At 34.8% G+C, this 21,602-nt stretch overlaps 2 protein-coding genes across 2 annotated transcripts; one reads left to right on the top strand and one right to left on the bottom strand.

Annotated features, from left to right (window-relative positions):
• The first annotated feature begins 2,999 nt into the window (after positions 1-2,999).
• Positions 3,000-7,395, top strand: LOC120090305 (L-type lectin-domain containing receptor kinase IV.1-like). The gene is made up of 2 exons (XM_039047880.1): positions 3,000-3,283; positions 5,110-7,395. Exon 2 carries the CDS (start codon positions 5,190-5,192, stop codon positions 7,215-7,217), a length of 2,028 nt encoding a protein of 675 aa, XP_038903808.1. The 5' UTR covers positions 3,000-3,283; positions 5,110-5,189; the 3' UTR covers positions 7,218-7,395.
• Positions 7,396-7,853: 458 nt separating this feature from the next.
• LOC120090306 (coatomer subunit delta-like) lies at positions 7,854-13,380 on the bottom strand. Its single transcript, XM_039047881.1, has 12 exons — positions 13,160-13,380; positions 12,566-12,633; positions 11,912-11,951; positions 11,473-11,696; positions 10,729-10,971; positions 10,432-10,609; positions 9,912-10,216; positions 9,355-9,550; positions 9,108-9,261; positions 8,649-8,711; positions 8,466-8,562; positions 7,854-8,185 (listed from the first exon to the last, which is right to left on the bottom strand). The coding sequence occupies exons 2-12, from the start codon at positions 12,566-12,568 to the stop codon at positions 8,096-8,098; spliced, it is 1,593 nt and encodes a 530-aa protein (XP_038903809.1). The 5' UTR covers positions 12,569-12,633; positions 13,160-13,380; the 3' UTR covers positions 7,854-8,095.
• Between the last annotated feature and the right edge of the window lie 8,222 nt (positions 13,381-21,602).

The raw sequence follows: 21,602 nt of genomic DNA, 5'->3' as shown, positions 1-21,602 counted from the left end.
TCTTGATCAAGAGGGTCATAGTTTATAAATCGGACTATAAACTAATTATTCAATGGAGGATCAGTGAAAGCTTAAGGAGCAAGATGTATTTACAAGGGTAAAACGATAATTTTGACCTAGTTGTAAATACGAACGACCTGTGAAGGATCGATTGACCAATTATGATTAAAATAGACAGAAATATATCTACAGTGAGGACAGTGCAACTATCAAGCTATAGTGGTGTGTCTTTGTAGTTAACGAACGGTGATTAATTCGGTTTAAAGAGTTTAACTAATTAATTGCAAATCGTTGGAGATTATGATCTGTAGGTCCATGAGGTCTCTTTACTAGCTCATAAAATTGTCTTGCATTGGTGAATTGAGTGAATTTGAAACGATGAGATTTGGAATTTGACTTTTGAATTTGAAGTGTTCAAATTCAATTAGGGTTTCTATTAATTGTATTTGATATAATTGAAACGTTTAATTTCAAAATATTTAAATACTGATTTAAAATATTTGATGAGGTAAAATATAATATTTGATATTTGATATTAAATTTAATTAATTAAAATTAGTTTAATTAATTATTCGATTTTATTTAATTGTGAAATTTGTTCAAAATTGATAATTTGATTAATTAGAATTTTGGATTTTTGAAAATTCAAAATTATAAAATTAAATTAAGATTTGTTCGTTGAAAAATCATATTTAACTTAATTTGATTAATCACCTTATGCCACTTCAATTTTCGAAGTGGCATCAGCCGTGCTAACAAATTTGCATGGTCTTCATCTATAAATTGAAGTTTTGAACTTCAATTACCTCTTCATGCAATCAATTTGTAGTTAAAATTCTGCAGAAAGTGAAAACCAAGCAAACCCTCCTATATCTCACTCAAATCCTACTCAATTCAGTGTTTCCACCACACAATTCAAGTTAGAGAATAGTAGAAAAGGTCTCTATGGTGGTCTACTAAAGGTTTGAAGCATCAATTCGTGGATCTCAGCTAGAATTGAAGTATTTTCTTCAAAGGTATTGTGTTCTAAAAACCCTCTTTAGAAATTATGTTTCTATGCATGTTTTTTTAACTTTACGAGGGTTTTGGAAATATAAGTATGCATAAAAGATTATCAAGATTCAATGCATTGTTACTAGTAGACATATAAGCAGATCCTATATGAGAGATCTTTAAGCTATCTCCATTTGCTACAGTGACAGAGTTCTTACCTCCATACTCAGTAGTATTTGCAAGATTGTTGAAGTCAGATGTTAGATGGCTTGAGGCACCACTATTCGCATACCAGCTTGGATCAGTTATAGTTTCTGGTGTGACAAAGAACTGATTAGATATTTGAACAGTTGTGAGTACTGAATGAATTTGTGGCATTCCCTTGTACTGATTTTGATTTGAGTTACCTCTCTTATTTTGAGGTAAGTTTGGTATAAATTCTTGATTGTACCTATCATAGCAAAAATAGGAATATGACCTATCTTACAACATACCTAACAGATAGGTTTGTTATGGCAGCTGCCTCTTCCGCGACCTCTGTAATTTCCTCCTCCTCTCTGACCTGTATTCGAGGACAAGTTACCATCATTTTTTGGCTTTTTATTGTTGCTACTACTTGCTCCTTTGGTATTTGCCATGTTAAATGATGTGTCATGAATGAAACCGACATTGGTATTTTGTGTTGTTTGACTTTCTAGACGTTTTTCAAAGAGTAGAAGGTTATATTGCATATCCAGCCAGGAAATGTCTGGCCTCCCTTGAATTGTTGCAACTATGGCATTGAATTCTTCATCAAGCTCAAGTAAGACCTGTGAGACTAAAGCCCTTACAGAAATAGGACTTCCAACTTGTTTAAGATTATCAAAGATAGTTTTCATAACACAAAAATATTCTTCCATTTTCATGTTACCTTTTCTAGTGGTCTGCGAAGAAAGTCTTCTTCAGCCCTTGATTGTACTTTGAACAATTGTTGAACACTCTTTTAGAGATCTCTAGCATTCTCGCAACCCATAACTTGGACTGTTGCTTCAAGTGTCATTGAGTTGTACAACCACCGAAGGAGAAGTTGATCTACTGTCATCCACATATCGTATTGAAGATTTACCTCTAGCCCAGTTGAGAAGCTGGAAGTTCCACTACCCGAGCCTTCTTCTGAGTTTAAAGCTCCAGTGGTTGTCGCAACATCTGTAGATGCGTGGTCTCCAATATTTTGTGGTAGATACATCAGTGGGCAAACAGTTTGGCCAGTCAAATGTCTTTCTAAGCGTTAGCTGCGAATGATTGGTATAGTAAGGTTTTTCCAAAGCAAAAAATAGCTTTGATCTAATTTTATAGACGTGTTTTAATTGATCAACTGATTTAGGGGAGGATTCCTGAAATTACAGTTACCAAAATTCATGGCTGAATTTTCGATAGAGTTGAAGTTGGTCATCGTAGCTCTGATACCAAGTTAAGGAAGAGACAGAGAAGAAAAAAGGATTTGTTCAGTAATTCTCTCTTGTATTTTATTGAAGGTATCAAGCCTTACATTTATACAAAGTATTCCCTAATTTAGGGAGAGCAAAAAATAAAGAATAATAAATATAGAATTACAGATGGCACTGGATGATTGGAGAACTCCTAACCTTCAAAATTCTTTTCTACCAGAATCATTCTGAAAATTTTGGTGACAAGACCTTGCTGACTGTGCTAGACTTGGTGACATGGCTTCATCTCTTTTCTCTTAATAGACATAAAATAAAATTTAAATCTAATAAGACATTAATCTTTTTATTTTGTGTCCAATAGATTTGTAATTATAAAAATTATCAAATGGATAAAGGTCTATTAGACATGCATAATATTTCAAAATTAAAAGTTAAATGACTTATCAAACACGTAACACTTGGTCTAGAATAAAAAGTCTAGAAACCCGTTAGTAGCGTTTTAAAATTCATAAACCTATTTGACACAAATTTACAACTTTATAAGCTAATTTGATAAGTAAAGCAAATAAGTAAAAATTATAAAAAAATGTAGCCCAAAGAAAAATGATAGAAACCAAGATTGACCGTAATTTTGTCGGTCTCCTCTCATTTTTGTCTTTCCTCTTTCAGCTTTGCTGCTCATCTCCACATTTATATATCACCTTCTCCAAAAGTGAAACCCTAAATTATTCTATAAAGGAAGGAAAAAAAACAAAAAAGTTCCATTCTTAATCGGAATTAATTTATTCTCGAAGAGCCTTCATCATCAAATCATCGTCTCAAAATTGATCATTTTTGTCAAGAAATGAAGCCAACTTTAACCAGTAAACTTTCTAATTTCATAAACTATTTTCCCTTCATCTATAATCGTTACCCACTCCTTTGTTTTTAAGTTTACAAGAGAAGTTGTAATTTTAATATTTTGGTTTTATATCTGTTTATATTATTTTGATACTAAGATTAGGGATATGCATTTTATTTTAACTTTAATTTTTAAAATTTTTAGAATTTAAACTCTTTTACTTCTCTATCAAACTTCTGCTCAAGTGATTAAGCATTCTAAAAAGTTTGAGATTTGAATTTGGGTTAACTTAAAAAATAAATGTTGCATAATTTATTATGAATGTTATTATTTTAAGTTTATGGATGTGATTTGTGTAACTCAGACCTAAATTTTAATGGATTCTTTTTTTATTTTTTTTTGGAATAGAAAAATTTTAGTCAACGGTTTTAATTAAATCACAACCACATAAGAAATACATTTGTGTTGCATCAGAAGTGTGTGGATATATATACACACGTCACACTTATACATATATATTAAAAGAAATTGTTATAATTATTACTTTGTATTGTATAATACTTATTTAAATATTCAACTTTTTTTTTTTTTTTTTGGAAACTATCACCACCATATTAGAAAAAACTATTGTTTATAAATATTAAATAGAATTAATAGGATAAGGTCAAATGCTATGTTATAAAAGAAATAGTTAGTTCATTTCGAGCAATAGCTATCTTCGTGCAAATGTCTTGTCACAATTTGTCATGTGACAAATTCTTTGGGAATTTGTACGAATGATCCAAAAATTGGGCCGAAAATATCAAATGACTCAATTTTTGAAAAAAAAAATACTGAATGACCCTTTGCTGACGTCAAATTAAGGTGAAATTACCAAAATATACTTGCGCGCACAAGGAAAAGTATCTCGCTTTCACTTGGTCTCGCTCTCTCTCTCTTTCTCGCTCTCTGTCTCTTTCTCTCGCTCTCCCTTTCTCTCTCTCGTTCTTGGTCTTGGACTCGCTCTCTCTCAGTCACGGTCTCTCTCTTTCTCGGTCTCGGTCTCTCTCTCGCTTTCTTTAGTTTTATCAACTTTGGTTTTGCTCAGAGAAAAGTCACGAACATCATCGGCAAAACAAGAATAAATAATAAAAGATTTTCGTCGAGTTCGTTGCCGGAGAAGAAGAGAAAGTAAAAAGGAAAAGAAAAAAGAAAAAAAGGTCGAAGGTCATGCCAGAGAAGAAGAAAAGAGCAAGAGAGAAATAAATCTAAAGGACAAATTTGTAACTTCACTCATCTATGACATCAGTAAAATGTCATTTGACATTTTTTTAAAATTTTGGATCATTTGCCATTTTGGGCTCAATTTTTAGGCATCCATACAAATATTCCTAAATTCTTCTTGCTTCTTTTTTGAAATATCTTCATTATTTTTCTGTGTATATAATAAGCATGGAATACATAAAAATGAGTGATATCTAAGATGCATTTAAGTATTAATATGTTAAAATATACGTAATATAGAATCTATTTTTTATTTTAGTAGACTTCTCTCTAAAGTTTCTTTTGGTATTGATATCACAACAAATTTTGTAAATACTCATAATAATAATAATAATAATAATAATAATAATAATAGAAATTTTAAAATTAAAGCGATAAGATGCAATTGGATTTGAAAGGTTTAAAAATGTGGGGGTTTTCTTTTTTCATCGGTTTGGCTCATGAATTCTTCAAAGGTGAGCCTTCAACTATACTTAATGTGAAGGCTCCACATCAGAATCCGTGGAATTTAGCTGCTCAAAATAACATAAAAAGATATTTGAAAGAAATTGCTTACCTCGGCATTTGTGTCTTTTATGGATGTAGCCTGTAATTTTGATCGACCCTTGTGAAGAAATGGTGCCTATGATGCTCTGTTAAGAAGATGAAAGAAAAAGAAAAGAACCATGATTTTCAATCTCTCAATTGTGTTGTCTCTGCTTGTAGCCTCAGTAGTCTCAGCTGCTTCTGAAGGTCCTAATTTTATCTTCAATGGCTTCCAATCTGCAAATCTATCACTCGATGGTATGGCCGTTGTTACTCAAAATGGCCTCTTGAAACTAACCAACGAGACCAGGCAAAGAATTGGCCATGGATTTTATCTTAATCCTGTAAATTTTGTCAATTCCTCTTATGGCGTTTCATCTTTCTCAACTACTTTCGTCTTTGCCATTATTTCTGAATACCCAAATCTAAGTGGCCATGGAATTGCCTTTGTGGTGGCTCCGACGAAAACTTTCCCCGGAGCTCAGCCAAGTCAACATCTTGGACTTTTCAATGACGGCAACGACGGTAACACAACCAACCATATTTTTGCCGTAGAACTCGACACGATTCAGAATATAGAGTTGAAAGATATCGATGGGAATCACGTTGGCATAGATATAAATGGGTTGATCTCTGAGGAAGCTAAAACTGCTGGGTTTTATTCTAACAACAATGGGGAATTCAGAAATTTGACTCTTATAAGTGGCCAACCAATGCAGGTTTGGATCGAATATGATGGTATCAACAAAGAAATCAATGTCACTTTGGCGCCAATTGACATACCCAAACCCAAAACTCCACTTCTGTCTTACTCCCTTGACCTTTCGTCCGTCATAAAAAACTCTTCCATGTTCGTCGGGTTTTCATCTTCCACTGGCTCTGTTTCAACTTCTCATTATATTTTAGGTTGGAGTTTCAGGCTAAAAGGAGAAGCTCAAAGTCTTGACATATCCCGCCTTCCAAAGCTGCCTCGCAAGAAACAGAGATCCCAAGTTTTAACAATTGGGTTACCTTTAATTTCTGGAGGAATTCTTTTGTTGATGATTTTAGGAATTGTTCATATTGTCAGAAGGAAGAGGAAGTTCGCCGAGCTGCTCGAAGATTGGGAGCTTGATTATGGGCCTCACAGGTTCAAATACAAAGACTTATACATAGCTACAAATGGATTTAAAGAAAAAGAAATTCTGGGTTCTGGAGGATTTGGACGAGTCTACAAAGGGGTATTGCCAAAATCAAAACTTGAAATAGCTGTCAAGAGGGTTTCTCATGAATCAAGACAGGGAATGAAAGAATTTGTTGCAGAGATAGTTAGTTTAGGGAGGCTTCGCCATAGAAACCTTGTACAACTTTTAGGCTACTGTAGACGAAAAGGAGAACTGCTTTTAGTATATGATTACATGCAAAATGGAAGCTTGGATAAATACCTATTTGGCGAACCAAATCCAAGTCTGAATTGGAGTCAGAGGTTTCGAATCATAAAAGGGGTGGCGGCAGGGCTGCTTTACCTGCATGAAGAATGGGAACAAGTTGTAATTCACAGAGATGTGAAAGCCAGTAATGTCTTGTTAGACAATGAGTTAAATGGAAGACTAGGAGATTTTGGTTTGGCAAGACTGTATGACCATGGAACAGACCCTCAAACTACTCACATAGTGGGAACACTTGGATATTTGGCTCCAGAACACACAAGATCCGGCAGGCCAACGACTCACATGGATGTGTTTGCTTTTGGGGCATTTCTGCTGGAGGTTGCAACAGGAAAGAGGCCAATAGAGATTCGGGGAATGACAGAAGATGTAATATTGGTGGATTGGGTGTTTTTATGTTGGGCGAGAGGAGCCATTGTTGAGGCCAGGGATCCAAACTTGGGAACAGAGTATGTAAAGGAGGAGATGGAAATGGTGCTGAAACTTGGATTGTTGTGTTCTCAATCTAACCCAATGGGGAGGCCGAGCATGCGGCAAATTGTGCAGTACTTAGAATGCGAGGCGCCGATGCCGGAGATGGGTTCTATTGAAACATCAGGTGGTGGATATGAAGGTTTTGATGATCTTGCCATGTCGTACAACTCTTCCTTGGATAAGGCTATTGCATATTCTACTTCTTCCTTTGAGAGGGGTTTCTGCCATTCTTCTGATGCTCAGTCTCTACTGTCTGGTGGCCGTTGAAAGTAGTGTCATCAACATTCGGTCCACAGATCGCGATTTTACCTGAAATCAAGTATGTATTTTGTACTGAGTTTGTTAATATACTGCGTTGTAAAGTAAGACTCAAAGCCATGACTTTAAAGATACTTGTTTTCAATTATATACCCATTATGTGAAAGTTTGTTTGCATTTTCAACAACTCTCCTCTCAAACAATCTACCAACAAACTTTCCCCTTCTAGATTCATCAATTTCTTTTATTCAACACTGAAGAATTCTACTCACCAACATATAAGTATAACATTATCCATTTGAACATAAACTCTCGTAACTTTGTTTTTGAGTCACTCAAAAGACTTTATATTGTAATTACTCACATGACCTTCACCCTATAGTCAATGTGAAACTTTATTTACACTCCCAACAATTTTTCAGAACCAAAATCAACCATCTCTAAAAACATAGGACCAAAATAATATTTAACCCAAATATTTATCACTTTAATACATTTTGCTTATAAAATAATGACGCAAGTATATAATATTTGTTAATTAATAAGAGGTGAAAAGTAAGTGAAAAAGATTAAGAATCTTCCTCAATAATTTTTCAAGATACCAATTATAACACTTCACAAAAAATACGCCTAAACAAGATAATCTTAGATGGCCAGAAGGAATATGTATCATAATTGGATGCGTGATATACTAAGCAACATGATATTGCAATGTCCGATTCTAGCATCCTTTAAACAAAGTAAAAAAAATAAAACTGAATGAATCATGGCTCCTTCCAGTTCTGAATAAATTCAAAAACGGTAAATATACAAGTAAAATTGCCCAAAAAAAAAAAAATCTCAGTGCAAAATGTCCGGAAAATTTTAAGAAAAAAAGACGTCGCCAATCACACAACTTGGTAATTTTCCGTAATCAACTGAGTCCTTTGAGCAAATCTGGGAGGAGCACTGCCCCTAAGAGGCAAAATGTTGACAACCTGCAACAGTGGAGTTTACAAACCAATGTTCAGAGGTAATGCAGGAAATGTCATATAAAGAATGAGAATAAGCGTGGTTCAAAGCTTATTATTATTATTTTACGTTATAAAAAGATGTGAATGAGAGAGAGTCGGTTTAATAGGGGTTTCTAGATCGAAAAAAGTTTAGTTAGTCTTATAGGGGCACACAAGAACAGATTTTTTTAAAGCGATAATAATGGTTATTGAGAGGTTTGTAATTAATATCTGGTTTCAAGTAGAGGGCAGAACAAGAATAAACCTTCAGGTCGCTAAATGTGCTAGCTGCTGAAAACCGAACAGAAATGGGGAAAAATACTGATGAATCGGCTGGAGGAACAACAAACTCCATTGATCCACTGTCAAGAAAATGGAACAAATAATAAACATAAGCATGCAATTGTAATAGTAGGGTAAAATAGAGAGAAGCCAAACCACCACATACCTGCGGTTTGAGTTATCGATGAGAACTATAGACCACTCCAAGACGGAATTTCTAGAATCGTACCTGCAGGTTAAGCAAAAACAGATGTCAAACTAGAGGGGAATAACTGGGCAAATGGGGCTTTAAAATCAAAAGGACGGTGATTTGGATCCGCTTCATTAGAATCATGTATTAAGTTTTGCCTTTCCAAAAGTTCTCAACATTGAGACTTGTTAAATAAAGCTTACGAAATTGTTTATTTTTGCCATGTCCCATTTTTAAAGACCAAAAAAATCTTATAAAAATTACATTAATAAACGTGTTTCAAAGTTCATGGAGAGTCCCATTTCGATTAAAATTGTCCCGAGTGCCAAAGTTGTGAACAATCCCATGATGAAAACCCTTTAGATTTGGAAGTCATGATTTCAGTGAAAAAATAATAACCAGGTGAAAACTAAAAGAGTAAAGATAAATCTATACCTCCATTCTCCATCAATCTGCCTTACACTAGGTGCCTCGCGAAGAGCAGGAAGAGGCACTGAGATGACAACATTCCGCAGGTCAAACATTGATGAAGCCTCGTAATCAATGCTGACATAGGTTTCATTTCCAGAAACAGAGGGCCAGCAGTTGACTGCAACAACAGAAGCTTCATAAGTATAGCTTTTAATATATATATATATATATATTGGAAAACTGTATCTGTATGAGAAGGATTCGAACTTACTTGTTAATGGTACCATTGATTCATCAGTGCTTTGCATTCTCCACTTCAAGAGACCAACTCCAGCATCACTACCTTGACCCGTAGGAAATGGCCTGTTCGGGTCCTTCAGGCCTAGAATATTTTCATTGGAAAATAACTCTTTGTTCATGTTAGGATGAGTTTTGAAAAGGATGCCAGGGTTCCCACCAGTCTCAATCTGAAAACAAAACATAACGAATCAAGATAGTGAAACAAATAACAAAACCAGCTTTGCAAGTCAAATCATAATAACATCATAAGAACACAAGATGAGACAAAAGGCAGTGGACGAGAGATGGTTTGAAATACTATAGGAACAAATTTAGAGACAAAATTGTCCCGAGTGCCAAAGTTGTGAACAATCCCATGATGAAAACCCTTTAGCTTCGTACACATTCGTAGGAAAGTTTATAATGCATGCCAGAAATCAATTATTAGTAGTCAAAAAGTGGAAATTGAAACGTATGTGTTGGGGATACCAATCACCTAGAAAAGTTGTAGTGTCTGTTCTACAACATCCTTAATATGAGCAAAAGTACCTGAACTTGAATGTGGGCATCTTCTTGGTTAAGAATTTGAAGGGACAATGTTCCCTGAAGGTCAAAGTTACTAACTCCACCATCTCGTTTCAGGGACACATTGAGTTTCTCCTCAACAGATAGAGTAACAGGATCAGTTGGGGGTGGGACAGCTGATTTAGACGGACCAACACTTGGCTGTACATCTTCAACTATTACTTCACCTTCTGCCTTCAAAGATTCCAAGAATTGATTTGTCCTTTGGGATCTACCAAGCTGCATGCCAAGGCCTTTAGGAGGAGCAGTAGCAGATGAAGGTGGACGGCCTAATAACAGACAGACAAGGTAGAATGGTAAGTATCCACTTAATACATGACAATCTTCATGGGCCTTAATATATATGACAAATTACTAAAAGACGACATCGCCAGCATATATGGTGTTGATGCAAGGACAAGTGACTGCTTACAAATATGTGTAACTGACACTAAAACTCATCATAGATAACATTCATCAAACATGCATTTAAACAAAGGGCAACCTTTAGGCTTGCTAGAAAAGGACTCGACATCAGCACCCAATCCAAAACCAGAACTGCTACCAAAACCACCTCCACCACCTGATGATATGCCCATGTCACCAAGACTATTATCAATCTTTCCTGATCCCATAGACTGTAAAGACATAAAGCCTCCTTTATCACCCCTATTCTTTTCAATCTGCAATATATATGACAAATTATCAACTTTGATTTTATTTTATTAGAAAATGATTTTTTTTTTTGAAAAATGAGTATTTTATTGTGAAAAAGAATGATGAAGGGCATGTAAAAAAATACCTTGCTTTTGTCAATCTCACTTGCTTTCCGCTTCATGACATCCTTAGTTTCATTTATCTTGCTCTGCAATACCAACTTGTGCAACTTCTCTTCATGGCTCTCCATCTCACAGTATTGCTTAACCTGGGCAATAGTCACGTTTTCTTTGTGCCCAAGAGAAATAACCTCATCAAAAGCAAAAATCAAATCGAAAGCTGTTTTGCAGATTCCTTCTTCATCCATAGAGAGCGAATATTCAGGTACCTAGAATCGCTTAAGGACTCCAGCATAAATCCCAGCGTGTTTGACACAAGCATTTGTGAAGAACTATCTTACTGTGCAAACAAAACTCCCACACATACGCATGTAAGAGGGTATATAGATACACGAGTTGGAGGGCACCCCTTTTATAAGATGTAAAATATATTCTTCTAAGAAGAAAAAGAAAGACATATGACCTTACCAGAAAAGACATGATGTTGTTTCATATAAAATGAACTATATAAAGTTTTATTTTCCTTTGCAGTCTACAGTTAATATTTTCATTTATACAATACATTGTCACTAAGGATTTAATAAATGCCTGCTTTATTCTAGCATATGCAAACCTTGTTAGTTCCCCTGAAATTACTACTAATTTGGAGTCGAAGATCACCCAAAGATTTATGGAACAAACAGTAGAACCACGAGCCAGCATACCCAAATTCAACACGATCAGCATTAACAGCACTAGAAATAACTATAGGCCATCTCAAAAAAGGATACAAGCTTAGAAAGGAGCCTTAACGTGTCCAAATCTTCAAGGATGTTACTCTGTTTATTTGTTACAAGAAGCAAGTATAAAGCTTCTATTGGCTGGTAAACATACCGAACATTTTCTGTCTCCACATACGTATGCTGTTTTCCAGTTCCAACCAACTTCGGGAAAGCAGCAAGAAGGCCCTCAATTCTGATTCTAGACATATCAACAAACTGTCTAGAAACAAGAACTGCAAAAAGAATACATCCAACGACAGCCTTGTAAATAGTAGCTAAAATTTATCAGACTTGAGAAGAAAATTTAAGGGAGAAAAGGTGTGTGTTTGTGCCCGTGTGAGAGAGAGGCCAACGAGTATACAGTGTAAAAAGCTAACTATGAAAACCATCATTAAAAAAGATAAAATTCAAGAATAGTGCTGTAGAACGGGTAAAGGAAATATCTTACCTTTCCCAGACTTGCTAACAATAGATGCAGCAAGAACAACCTACAACATATATAACGCTTGTCAAAAGAAAATAAGGGGCTAGGAGAAAATATAAATTCGTGAAACCCATCGAAAGAAAAAAGCACACCACCAGAAAATAAAAATAAAACAAGAAACAAGATGCAACAAATACATAATAAAAATCCAGCTTTAAAAGAGGAGAGATCACTAATGATCATCGCGAACAGGATGCTCATGCTAGGTCCTACCACAATTCCTAAAGTAAATTAAAGGGTGCATAATATCAGATTCAGTGACGCCGGACAAAATATATATGTAGCACGATCCATTAATCTCAAACACTCACAAGATTTCTAAATGGCACAGTAAAAGTTAGAAACTATCCAGCATCTTGATTATTTACAATAATGAAATAATTTTGAGAATATGTAATGTTACATTATATCCAAACAAAAATTTGTATGATAGCATAGCTGAATTCACCCCCTCAACGTTCATGAACTTCAACTGGTTAAAACAAAAAGGCACTTGGAAACAAATTAATGGGAAGGTAATTCAGAAAAAAAAAATATTACAGATAAGTTCATATAAATTTAAACTGGAATGCGGATAAAAAGAGACAACAAATGGTTCAATAACATAAATGCATTTACCATTTTTTAATGATATGAGAATGCAAAACAACAATCACCGACTTCAGATGAGAAGTTGTCTTCCGCACCTAGGAGTGAAATTCCGTTAGTCACACACTTATTAGAGAAAAAAAATATGTAATTATCGATCACCTTGTAATAAAGTGCATAAACAAAAGTTCCTTTTCTACATTAGCCCTAACTCTTTACGTATACCCATGATATCTATCTAACTTCACTTAGAACTATATTACTACGAAAGAACTTAGAACACGGAAGGTCTTTGAGATCAGGCCGACTTTCGGGGGGGACGAGGAAGGGGAAAGAAGAAAGATAAGGGATCTGAAGCTGAAACTCTCAATACTCCCACAAACTACTGCAATTACAAAATCAACAATCAAAATCATGTAGGCAATCTGACTATCAGAAATTCACAAATAACAGCAGATCCAAGTTCGCAAGCATACAATGTACAGATCAAATCGGCAAACAAACCTACGGAAATTGCACACAAAATCCAGATCCATCTCACAAAATTGAGAAGAAGAAACAAACCAGTACTAAATTTCAAGATTGAGATAAACAAACAGCAGATAGAGAAAGAGATATTCAAACCAGGGATTTATGGAATTGATGAGTTTATTGACTGATAAGGGAGAGATCTGAATCGAGGAGTGCTGAGGAAGGAGAAACCGATCAATTTAACTTCGAAATGAAATCGAGGAGCGCTGATCTGCTGGAAGAAAGAAAACAAACGAGGGCTTGACACTACTACCTCGCGCCCAAGGAGAGAGAGACGCCCAATTGCCTTCTCTCTCTTAAATTCTTTATTAAAAGCAAAATTCCAATAATAAAATTAAACTTGTTATGAGGAGCACTTCCAACCACGATAATAATACTGATATCAATAAAATATAATATTAAAATAATATAATATAACATATAATATAAATAAATAACAAATGAATATGAATAAATAGCTTAAATAATATTTAAAAAAATAAGAAACTTATGAAATTTAGAAATTTTCTCTAATTTCTTTCAAAAAAGTTGGGAGTTCTCACCAATCTTTACCATCTTAAAAAATGACCACTATTTATAGAAGAATTGACAAAGTAGGAGGTGGAATTAGTTGGACACCAAGGATATGTACTTATAAGACATATGGACTACATGTTCAAAGACACATGGGGCATTTGTTCTTCTAGGACAACAAGCTTTGGCACTAGTGGGTATCTATTATTATTATAATATTTATAATGTTCTCCCTTATATGCCCATTATATATATATATATATATATAATATGCCTCATTAAAATCTTACTAAGAAAAAATCCCATGGAAAAAATCCTAATAAAGGAAAAAAGACATATTTCATATAATTTATACTTTTAAATGAATATATTTGCTCCCCTCGTGAACACATCACTTAAAATATTTGAATCGTCACATTCCAAAGTTGTACACCAATTTTTCAAAAGTTGCAGTAGGTAATGCTTTTGTAAATAAGTTGTTAAGTTATATTTCGAACAAATTCGTTGTATAGTGATGTCATTATCTTAAAGATCATGAGTATAGAAAAACTTTGGTGAAATATGTTTTAAATATGTTTTGTTATATCTCCTTTAATATATCATCCTTTGATATGAAATATGCATGTTGTGTTGTCTTTGTAAAATATTGTTGAAAATTTTTATTAGAAGACAAGCCACATGTTTCACGAATGTGTTGAGTCATTGATCTTAGCCATACACATTCTCGGCTAGCCTCGTGAATTACAAGAATTTTAGCATGAATTGAGGAAGTAGTCGTTATAGTTTGTTTTATTGACCACCACGATACAACATTTCCTCCACATATGAATAGATAACATGTTTGAGATCTAACTTTGCGTGGATCAGATAAATATCTAGAATTTACATAACCAACTATATCAAATTTTGATATATTTAAATAAAATATACTCAAATCAATCATTCCTCAGAGATAATGGAGTATATGCATAATTCCATTTCAATGTCTTTTTGTTAGAGCAAAACTATATCTAGCTAATAAATTTACTGAAAATGCAATATATGGTCTTGTAATATTAGCATGATACATAAGTGCATCATTTGCACTAAGATATGGTATTTCAGGACCAAGTAATTCTTTATTATCATCTAAAGGTCGAAATATATTGAAGGAAATTTTTCAGAAAAATATCCTTTGAGCGGAAGCAAAGAACGTCCCAGATTCCATTTTTATTGAATTTAAAGTTTTACAGTAAAACAACAACAAGATATGCATTTACTTAAAATTACAGCATACTTTAAAACAAATACCTAGGGTTACAGAAACCCTTACCTTAGAAGAACTCTTTCTTCAAGAAATCTCTTGTACAAGCCACGAACAGAACTCCTTCCATGCAGATCTCCTTCTTCACACGGACACCACCACTTAAGAACCCTCTGTATTCTCTTGGAATAAAGGATTCAAGCAAGAGTTGTAGGCTTTGCTTGAATCCTTGGAAGAGGGAAGGATATGGAAAGGGGGGGAGGGATGAGAAGAACTTTTCTTCTCTATGAGTTTTTCCTTAGAGATAACACTTCTTCTCAGAAAGAGATCACATTTATATTAAATTCATTTATATGAATCTCATCCACATATTGATATTTGGATCATATCCAAATATTTAATTCCTATTAATATAAATCATATTTATATTTAAATTTAATTACATGAATCTCATTCATATAATTAGTATTTGAATCATATTCAAATTCCTCTCATTTATAATGTATCAAATACATTACAATTAATTATATCATATATAATTAATTCCCTCAATTAATTTAAACACTTCAAATTAATCCAAAGATTATTTCCCTGTTAAGCTACAAATGGGACCTTATGAACCTATAGATTGAAGCTCCAACGGTACTCGAATAATTAATTAAACTCTTTAACTACCGGTCACTCTACTAAAGATCTACAGTTGCATTTTTCGCACTACAAATAAATTTCTGTATCTATTGGATATAACCAATCAATAGCGTGATGATCCTAGACAAATTGCTCGTAAGTATAGTTGGGCCAAAATACCATTTTGCCCCTGTAGTTACATCTAACTTCTTAAGTACCACTGATTTCTCTAATGAACAATAAGTCATAGTCCAACTATGACTAAGTCCCTCATGGGCCAAGAGAGGGTGTGGCTACTATGTTCAAGATCGAAATCAGCTCTTAAAAGAGCAATTTATCTACTTACCCTTGCATCGGGGAAGGAGTGAATTCCGTCTTGTGTAACTGTGTTCCCAACTCCCCAATCAGACAAATCCCCAAAATGGTAGACTTGTTGCATTGGCAATCTGACCACTCTCACCTATACAAATCAAAGAATCGCCTTCATGGCAAGAGTTCACAACTCACTCAGGACTTGGGTCATGTCACCTATGGTCATCCTAGTGAAATGTAAGTCTTTATTATTAACAACGCTATATAAAAAGACTAATCATTTCGTGGTTCGGTCTTGTATAAACTCTTTGTATAGGATATCCTAGCTCGCATATCTCCTCATGAATGATCAGGATCAAGTCATTTGTAGCACTTTACAACACTTGTAACCTCTACAAAGCGGGTCGTATCCGTAGTGTCACCAGGATAAAGTATCCAACCTTATCCATCTACTACATACCGTTTATATTATTATTTAAACAAGATCCACTTGTATGTCTCTACATACTTGTTTAAGTTACATGAAATAACCTCAGATCTTAGTTTATTGGATTAAGTATATGCTTATAAAATAATACTTATTTTATTAACAACAATATGTTTATACAAAGTTTACAAACTATGAGATTACAAAAAGATTTAGGACGTCAATCCCAACAATCTCCCACTTGTCCTAAAGCTTAGGGAGATTAATGTACAATATAAATAAAATACAAAAGTACAATAAACTCACTATACCCCAGTAACATCTCCCACTTGCACTAAACAATGTGCTGCATATCCCGTAGACCCAGACTTTCTAAATGACCCTCAAACATTTTAGCCGTGAGAGCCTTTGTAACGGATCAACAACGTTGTGTTCCAAAGAAATCTTCATGACAATCACATCACCTCAATGCACAATCTCCCAAATCAAATTATATTTTTGTTATATGTACTTGTCTCTTCAGTGACTCCTAGGTTCTTTAGAATTTGCCACAACACCACTATTATCACAATAAAGTGTGATCGGTAAAGACATATTTGGAACAACTTCCAAATCAGTAAGGAACTTCTTAAGCCAGACAACCTCTTTAGCAGCTTCACAAGCAGCTACGTATTCAACTTCCATAGTGGAGTCTGCGATGCATCCTTGCTTGATGCTTCACCATACTATAGCTCCTCCATTCAGAGTAAATATTGACCCTGATGTGTATTTCCGAGAATCCCGATCAATCTGAAAGTCAGAGTCTATGTATCCTGTAAGGGTCGAATCCTTATCTCCATATACGAGAATATAGTCCCTCATTCTCTGGAGATACTTGAGGATCGTTTTGATCGACGTCCATTGATCTAATCCTAGATTGGATTGATATTGACTAACAATCCCTACTGCATAGCAAATGTCAAGTTTGGTACATAACATTGCATACATAAGGCTGCCAACAGCCGATGCATAGGAAATTCGTCTCATTTCCTCAACCTCTTGAGGAGTCTTAAGACACTGTTCCTTAGACAATACAATTCCATTCTTGAAAGGTAATAAACTCTTCTTGGAATTGTGCATCGAGTATCTGACAAACATCTTGTCAATATACGATGCCTGAGACAAGGCCAACCTTTTATTCTTACGATCCTTTATAATCTGGATCCCTAGAACAAATTGTGCCTCTCACAAATATTTCATTTTGAATTGGGCGGCTAGCCATTTCTTAACATTAGTTAGAAAACTACGTCATTTCCAATGGGTAGGATATCATCCACATACAGCACGAGGAAAGCTATTGAGTTATTGATGATTTTCTTGTAAACACAAGGCTCATCAACATTCTGATCAAAGCCATAAGATTTGATCGAGTATCAAATCTTATATTCCAAGATCGAGATGTTTGTTTCAGTCCATAAATGGACCGATCAAGCTTGCAAACCTTTTGCTCTTGATCTTGCTCAATGAATCCTTGAATGTTCTACCTAGGGATTCATTTATCTAGACAATCCAACTACTGATTTTTATCTAAATGTGAGTTTAATTTGCTAAAAAAACAACTCTTGCTTTTGATATTAAATAAGTTCGAATCGAGTCCCATTAAACACTTTAACAGACGATCATCAAATTTGCATGCATGCAATAAATCTATCTAATTCACTTTTTCATGTAGGTTCTTAAGTAGGGGTACTCTGTTTCCATCAGCTTAAACACCCCAACCTAGACATAACCCGCCTTAGACAAAATGCCCCTTATAGATATATTTGGTACATATTTAATCTTTTATTAGTCAATTTAATCCTATTAAACTGATTAAAAGATTAAACTTAGGTTTCTAATCTCATTAGAACCGTGATCTTAAGTCTATCTCAATCAAATTTTAAAACTCTTTTAAAACATGATTCAAACCTAAGTTTGCATGCATGTCTATCTTATTGATTTTAGCTCTAATTTCCATTATAACTTTTATAAAAGGAAACAACTAAAATCATCCACATTGCTAAGCTAGACTAGGTATTTATAACTCTTATAAATTGACCTAAGTGTCATGCTTCATGCAATGTTCATTCATTATTATATATAACTCTTATATAAATTGTAATGAACTAAGCATACATGTTTTCATACATCCTTATACTATAACACTTATAATATAAAGATGATGCATGAATATGCTTAATGTCATGCTTAATGCATGCATATATTATAACTCTTATATTATATGATACATGAGCATGCTTTAAAGTAATTTAATCATGCAAACTACTATATTATAACTCTTATAATATAAAGATAATGCATGAATAAATGCATAACCTATGATGGGATTTAAAACTAGATGTCATACTATATGACATATAATTTAAACATACATCTCATGTACATTCTGAAGGAACTCTAACGAAGAGCATCCATGAGTGCGTTCGGATCTTTTTGATTTCATTGTGACCGAAATACAACACATACATTCTAACATACAGTTATGAAAATTCACACCAATTAAAGGCATGCTTTGAACACTAAAATACAAGGGAAAGAGTTCTCATATCAGTTGAAGACCATTTTCAAGCTTTAGAACCCTTACGCAGCGAAAGAATCTCCATTCGCACTCTATCGCCCAACAAACAAGTCGGCTGCAGCAGCACGATCGTCTACACGAATGGCAGCAACACGAACAGTCGTGAACAAGTGAACAGCAGCGAGAACGACACCACCAAATGGAGCCCTCGGTATTCTCAGAGTGAGAATCCAAAGTGTGGTCTTTGGTGAATTTGGTAGAGGTTGGAGAAAGAGCAAATCGTGTAGACGATAAGCAAGTGGGAGAGAAAATGAGCTATCGTATAATTATGTGCTTAGCGTTTAGAAGAAGCTACACGATCGTGTAGGTTATACTAAGCGATCATTTAGTAAATGGTAGACGATCGTTTAGAAAATGCGGCACACTATGCAATCGTTTAGGAAAGTTAAGCGATCGTTTAGGGACTAGCGTGCGATCATTTAGGCACTGGTGTGCGATCGTTTAGGCGATGAGCGACTATCATATAGGCTCTCAAGCTATGCGATCGTTACGTTTTCACACCGATTGCCAAATTTTTTTTGAACATTTGCAAAATGACATAAATTTTCATTTTATTCATCGGTTACCATAACTGAATGCTGCTGCTCCCACTAACGCACGACCGAGAGAAGTCTTAGGCCAATTATCATATAATTAACCAATTTAATAATTAATGAATATAATCGTATTATATTCTTACCCTATAGTTTGATATCACATATCTACTATAGTACTTTCTCCTCCACATGATATAAATCATATTTATATCTAAATTCCTCCAAAATAATGTATCTCATACATTTAGTTAATTATATCATATATAATCAACCAGTTCAATTATATCATATATAATCGAATTCCCTCTTGTCAATTTGAACATTTCAAACTGACCGAACACTGATTCTCGACTTTATCCAAGCTACCCAGGGGACCTAATGGACCTGTGGCTCGAAGCTTCAACGGTCCGTGAATAGCTGACTAAACTCTTTAACCACAAGATCCACCATCCGTTAACTGCCAGGCATTCTACTAAAGACCAACAATTGAACTCTTCTTACCACAAATATATTTCTGTGTCCATCAGATATAACCAATCATGAGTACGATGGCCCTTCATAGATGCTCGTAAGTACAGTTGGGCCAATTTTTCGTTTTGCCTCTGTAGTTACATCTCACTCCTTAAGTACCACAGATTCCTCTAATGAACAATACAACATAGTCCAACTATGTGTGAACACCTCTCGAGCCAAGAAAAGGTGTGTGGTGTCATATATCGTTCAAGCCTTGGAATCAGCCCTTAAGGGAGCTATCTATCTACTTACCTCTACTTCAGGGAATGTGTGAATTCCATCTTGTGTAGCTGAGTTCCCAGCTGCTAATTTAGATGAGTCCCCAAAATGGTAGGTTTGAATCGGCACTTGGCTACTCGCACCCATACAAATTAAAGGACCACCCTCAATGGCAGGAGTTCCCAACTCACTCAGGATTCCTATGGTCATCCTAGTGAAATGAAGTCTCTGTCATGAACGGTGTTATATAACGAGACGTTAACACTTCGTGGTCAGATCTTATACAAACTCTTTGTATAGGACTCCCCTGTTCGCATGTCCCCTACACGAATGATTAGGATCAGACCATCTGTGACAAGTCACAACACTTATGACCATTCCACAAAGCGAGCCACATCTGTAGCGTTACCAGGATAAGGTTTCCCTTCTATATCCATATACTGCAGACCATTTTGGTTATCACTTAAGACATGATCCACTTGTATGTCACCACATACATGCTTAAGTTACATACAGATAACCAGAGATTTTATGTTTATTGGTTTGTGGTAAAGCAAATAAAACATGCAACTGAGAAAAAAAAACAAGATGTGAAGTAAATATCATATATTATACAATACAAGCGTTCGTACAAACTACAGGACACGAGACTTTAGGGCATCAACCCCAACACATTCATCAAAATTAATGGACCAGGATGATTAGCCTAAAAAATCGGAAATTAAATCAATGTATTACATAAACCATCGAGTTAACCGGTTTAAACAGGTGAACCAGTGACTATGCGATGAAGCATGTTGGCCTACTCCATCGTTTAGTGCACATGCCTACCATGCAACGAGTATCCCATCTCAGTGATCGTTTACCCCCATTGTTTACACAATCGAGTAGCCAACACAAACTGATCGAGTAAACACTTTACTCATTCGTTTAGCATCAGCTAACGATCGTTTAGTAAATATTATACGATTGAGTTAAAACTTTTCTACTCGATCGTCTAGCAAAATCTAAACGATTGTTTAGCTTGGGCTATATGATCTGATCAACTCTTGGTCTTCTTCTTCCTCAAAGTAAACTGCATCTCCATGCCTTGAAGCTTCATCACAAGCGACTCTTACAGACTCAAACACTTTGAATACAAACTCGATAGCAAGTTAATATGCCCAAAAACACAGGGGCTCTTACCAATTAAGTTTGAAATGTAAAAGAAAGTAGTAAACAAAGGCAATCATCCTAAAAACTCCAATAATTCACATCCACAAAAAACATCTAACACTTAAACGTAATGTAGACATGCTTAAAACCCACCAATAATGTAAATGCAATTCAATACATCAATGGATTTGGAATATTAGAACAACCTAACTCCGATACCAATTGAAAGAACTCTTAAATAAGAGAACCATTGAGCGAAAGAAAGATTGTTCCAAAAACCATTGTGAAAGAACAAAATATTTACAAACATACAAGAACAGTTATGCATCATTGAGTAAATTACAACATGCTTTTCATTTAAAAACATAGGGGAT

This window comes from Benincasa hispida, chromosome 11 (assembly GCF_009727055.1).
Source record: "Benincasa hispida cultivar B227 chromosome 11, ASM972705v1, whole genome shotgun sequence".
Lineage (NCBI taxonomy): Eukaryota > Viridiplantae > Streptophyta > Magnoliopsida > Cucurbitales > Cucurbitaceae > Benincasa > Benincasa hispida.
The sequence above is the reverse complement of the archived record's forward strand: the minus strand, read 5'-3'. Positions and strand labels throughout refer to the sequence as shown.